This window comes from Etheostoma spectabile, unplaced genomic scaffold (genome assembly GCF_008692095.1).
Source record: "Etheostoma spectabile isolate EspeVRDwgs_2016 unplaced genomic scaffold, UIUC_Espe_1.0 scaffold383, whole genome shotgun sequence".
In the NCBI taxonomy this organism is placed as follows: domain Eukaryota; kingdom Metazoa; phylum Chordata; class Actinopteri; order Perciformes; family Percidae; genus Etheostoma; species Etheostoma spectabile.
In genome coordinates, this window is record NW_022605597.1 from 234,679 (window position 1) to 239,248 (window position 4,570).

At 42.9% G+C, this 4,570-nt stretch overlaps 1 protein-coding gene across 1 annotated transcript in view; it reads left to right on the top strand.

Moving 5' to 3' along the window:
- Positions 1–1,648: 1,648 nt before the first annotated feature.
- Positions 1,649–4,570, top strand: part of LOC116686520 (transcription factor TBF1) — a 6,873-nt gene continuing 3,951 nt past the window's right edge. Inside the window, exon 1 of the mRNA XM_032511539.1 lies at positions 1,649–2,139. Coding sequence (XP_032367430.1) covers positions 1,947–2,139 — 193 coding nt within the window. The 5' untranslated portion in view covers positions 1,649–1,946. The remainder of the gene's footprint in view (positions 2,140–4,570) is intronic.

Consider the following 4,570-nt stretch of genomic DNA (forward strand, 5'->3'; position numbering starts at 1 on the left):
TAACCTAATTTTAATCATGTTTAATCTTGTCAGTGCCATATGTAGCCTGGTAGCTCATTGTCAAACAATGCAGACCAGTTTTAGCCAGAGGATCCAGGACTAATGCCGGATAAATTAAGATATGATCAGAGAGACACCGTAGTACACAGGTTGGCAAGTAAAGGTACACAGAAAACACATGTAGTAGACCTAGTAACCACAGCAAAGAAGTCTAATGTTGAGAAAGGAGGATTAAAATGTGCATACTCCTACTACCTAGCATTAGTTAAAGTTATTACCCTATAAACATCTAGGCCTACAGATTTGTATACGGAGGCCCGGTAGTTTATACTGGGGTTTTTTGGGGGGTGGAATTGAAGAACATGGGGGCCCATGAGAACTAGGTCCCAGGATCATGTGCTATGCTCCTGGATGTGACTGCTTCTTCTATAAAATAAAATACATATAGGTTGCATTGTCGGGCCATAAGCAAATGGTACATTGGCACAGTTGATAATATAATTATAAAACTATTTACCTCATCAAATCAAATAGTGCTTGTGTAGATTTAAGCTGTGCATCCTTAAATTGTTCCTGTCCAACATCTCAGTTAGTGTCTGTAGTGGTCCTAGTAAAACAGGTAGTCTGGAGCCCTGAACTGGCTTTGGCTGACCTGTCTGCACATTAGCATCATGGAGGCTAATTAACTTTGTTTCTAACATGGTTTGATGAACCCAGAATGACAGGGGCCTGGAAGCTGGCCCATACGGTCTGATGTGGAGTAACCGGAGGTGACCGGGAGAAGAAGTAAAAGGTACCAACCTGCTCTGTGCACCGGAGCTGAGGGACTGAAAACACGCGTCCGGTCGTTTCCGTTGGCGCTCGTGCCCTCTTTTGAACGACCACAGTTCCCTCGTAACTCTGCTATCGTTCTTTCAAACAGCCCAAATATCTTTCAGCAGCCGCAGTTAGTCGATGCTCCACCAGCCCTCTCAGCATTTGGACTTTAGACATTTTCACACGACGACAGAAACTTTTTCCTCCGAACAAACTCCGTTAAAAACGCTGTTTGTTTTCCTTCAAACTGTTGCTAAGCAGCTAGCATGCTAAGCTAGCGTCGTTAGCTTTGTAGCTTCCGGGAGATGAGTCAGAGGTAAAACATTCAGAAAGAAGGTGAGCAGCACAAAGTCCATCAGACAGGTTTATCCGGACTCACACAGGCTCGGTGGACCACATCTGGTCTCACCACATCACTGGTTCTGTTGACGTTGGACGCCATTTTGCTCAACAGGTAACATCCGTTTCTGCTGCAACTTGGTGGTTAGCCTTCAAAATAAAATATCTTGAGCTTGACCCACAACCAACGTGGCCTAATTTTAAAATATATAGTAAAATCAGACCAAACAACAACCTATAAACGTTATTTTGTAAATATAGATTTGTGTATCAGAACAGAAATACAGGATTCAAGGTTTAAAACTAACATGAAAATGCTGCATACACGTTAAGGTATCAGTAATAATAATCCAACAATATACTAAACTGTATGAAATAACATTCAAAGGCGACATTCTGCATGAGAAGCGTCATAAACTGGATAAAAATTGTTGCAACTTTTATCTTGACGAAGTGGTACCGGAAGTACTTCTACTTACTGTGACTAGCTTGACCAGTTAGCATAGCATGCTAGCGGAAAAGAGACTGAACTCGGCCATTCAGAGTAGGTCGGAGAGACTATTGAATAGAGACCAAACTGTATGTCTCATGGACCCGCAACGTGCAGATAAGCCTGTCTGAGTGGACTCGGTTCTAAATTAGCTTCTGGCGTCCCACGAAGCTCGATAGCTAGACGGAAGTAACTGAACAACCGAGCGCGCGTGTCAGACGGAGCGGACGTAGACTGTGCACGTGTAAACGGTTTTTAACGGATTGTGTTCGGAGGAAAAAGTTTCTGTCGTCGTGTGAAAATGTCTAAAGTCCAAATGCTGAGAGGGCTGGTGGAGCAGCGACTAACTGCGGCTGCTGAAGAGATATTTGGGCTGTTTGAAAGAACGATAGCAGAGTACGAGGAGGAACTGGGTCGTTCAAAAGAGGAGCACGAGCGCCAACGGAAACGACCGGACGCTGTTTTCAGCCCTCAGCTCCGGCTGCACAGAGCAGGTTGGTACCTTTACTTCTTCTCCACATCGAAACACACTTGATCTCTTATGGAAACCTTTTGCATTCTTATTATTCTTATTTATCTGCAAATAGTAAGAACAACCTGCACTTATGGAACCAGTGTATATCCTGCACTTGCTGCTGTTGCACTTCTGGTTAGACCTACACTGCATTTGGTTGCCTTGCACCGGTGTAATGACAATAAAGTTGAGTCTAATCTGATCTAATCTAATCTGATTATTCCACACATTGCAGGATTTTGTGTCCTTTCTCACTGAGAGACTTGGACTTCTCTTTATTGATCCTTTTGGGAAGAGTCCCGCAAGGAAATTGAAATTTCCAGCATCCGTTTTAGCAAGAAACCGTAAAAAAAGACAGTATAGAGATAACAATAATCACAGTAATAATAATATTATGTATGTATGTATGTGTGTATGTATTGTCCTCTGCCCTATTTCCTCCTCCCCCCTCAGACCCTGGTAGGGGTGGAACAGAACACAAGTCACGGTTCGGTTCATATCTCGGTTCAGAGAACACGGTTCAGTTTGGTACAATTGAAGGAAAGCAAAACAAAAATGCCAGAAGGCAATTTTGTTTATTGTGCATGTCCCAGGTTGGTTACAGCTTCATTGGCTAATAAGGGACCAAGCCCGAGGGGGTCTGGAACCGTACACAAGGCAGAACCAGCGTTGCCAGATCTTGCGAGACAAATCCCCAACCAAGCCTGTGAAAACGAGCCCAAAACAAGCAACTTTTTCTACGGAGCCCCCCTAAGATCCTGGGAGAGAAAAATAGATAAACTGCATGGTTTTACAATCGGATTGGTGAACTGTACACACGGTACTTCATTTATTTTCTCCCCCTGAGCTTCAGGACAATGACCACAAGAGGGAGTTAAATCACCTTTTAACATTAGGAAACTGATGGGATCTCAAATATACACTTTTTTTTCAGTGATTTTGAGTTGTTCCCCACGAATCCATTCTTTTCCTCCTTTCTCCCAGTCTTTGTTATATTTCTTCCTGTATTTCACCCACTTAGTCCCGGGCATTTATTCCTCCAAAAACTCTCCTACAGTCCCATCACAATCAGTTTGCTACTCACGCATTTTCCTAACCAGTGAAAACAGCAGACTGCCCTGCTCTGCTTCTGATTGGCTGGTACTCATTGCCATCTGGGTCAGAGCCAATCAGAAGCAGGAAGTGGGAAATAGCTGTCTCCAGTGTGTATGGGGAAAGGAGAGGGACCGAGGGAACAAGCGCCTACGTTTAAGTAACACATAGAAAATATCCGCTTAACAACTTATTATGGAGCTGGGAACAAGCCCAAATAAGCAACTACACTTTAGTAACCAGCCCAAAAATAACGCAACCCGCGACCACCAATATTTGTAAGCGACTTTAGAGAAAAACAAGCCCAAAGTCGCTTATAATAAGCGGACTTGGGACACTGGGAAAAACCCTGTCACTACCCGGTGTGAGTTGCGCATGCTCAGATTTAAACGGTTGTCATACCCGGGGGGGGGGGGGTCTCTCCTCTCCAAGCCGTAGACAGTTAAATAAAACTCAAACAACACCCAATCAACAACACCAAATTTCTGGTTTGATTTTTTATTTTTTTGGACAGTTTGAAGTGGTTATGAGGAACAATATGAGAGAGAAATTTGGCAATCGCTGATAGTCGTTTAAGTACATTAAACTACGTTTTTCTTGTCATAAGCACCAATGAAGAAGAAAACGTTAATGTGGGATAACTTCTACAATTATTAGATTTCAGTTTAGTTTTTTGTCAGACTTAAGTGTTAATGACAAGATATGTCGACTCAGTAACACGTTGCACATTATCATATCTCAGCCCAGTCTCATGGCAGTTTTACTTAATCTACTGATTAGTGTACAGGGACACGATTTTCTCGTTTTGTTCGTGGTGGTGAGCATGAATTTTAAAGTAATGTTTTTAAATGTGAAGCACCTTTCCTGATAATAGCACGATTACGGTAGCGAGTAGTATTGAAAAGCCAAAAATCTGCATGAGGAGGTTGTTTGGTGGGGGTGGATGGGTCAAGCAACCCAGGACTTTCCCCCCGGAGACCATTTTCCCATTGTTGTGTCCCCCAGAGACCGCGGATTGTTTTCCCGGCTGCCGTTGTTGTCACCGTCTTTAAAACTTTACATGGCGAAAGACATGTCTACATATCAGTGAATACATGCTTATGAGGAACATCACTTTACCAGCCTGCCGGCTATCAGCTAATAGCTAGTGCTTATTATTTAAGTTAGCATTTAAACAGTGTGCTGGGTGTGACGCATGATGTTGGATTACTCATTTGCGAAATTGAGAAGAGAAAACAAGCCGGGGGGTAAATTACTGTTTTTTTTACTACTTGTCATGTTGGTTTTTGGCACTTTACTAATGTGCCAAAAAACAACTA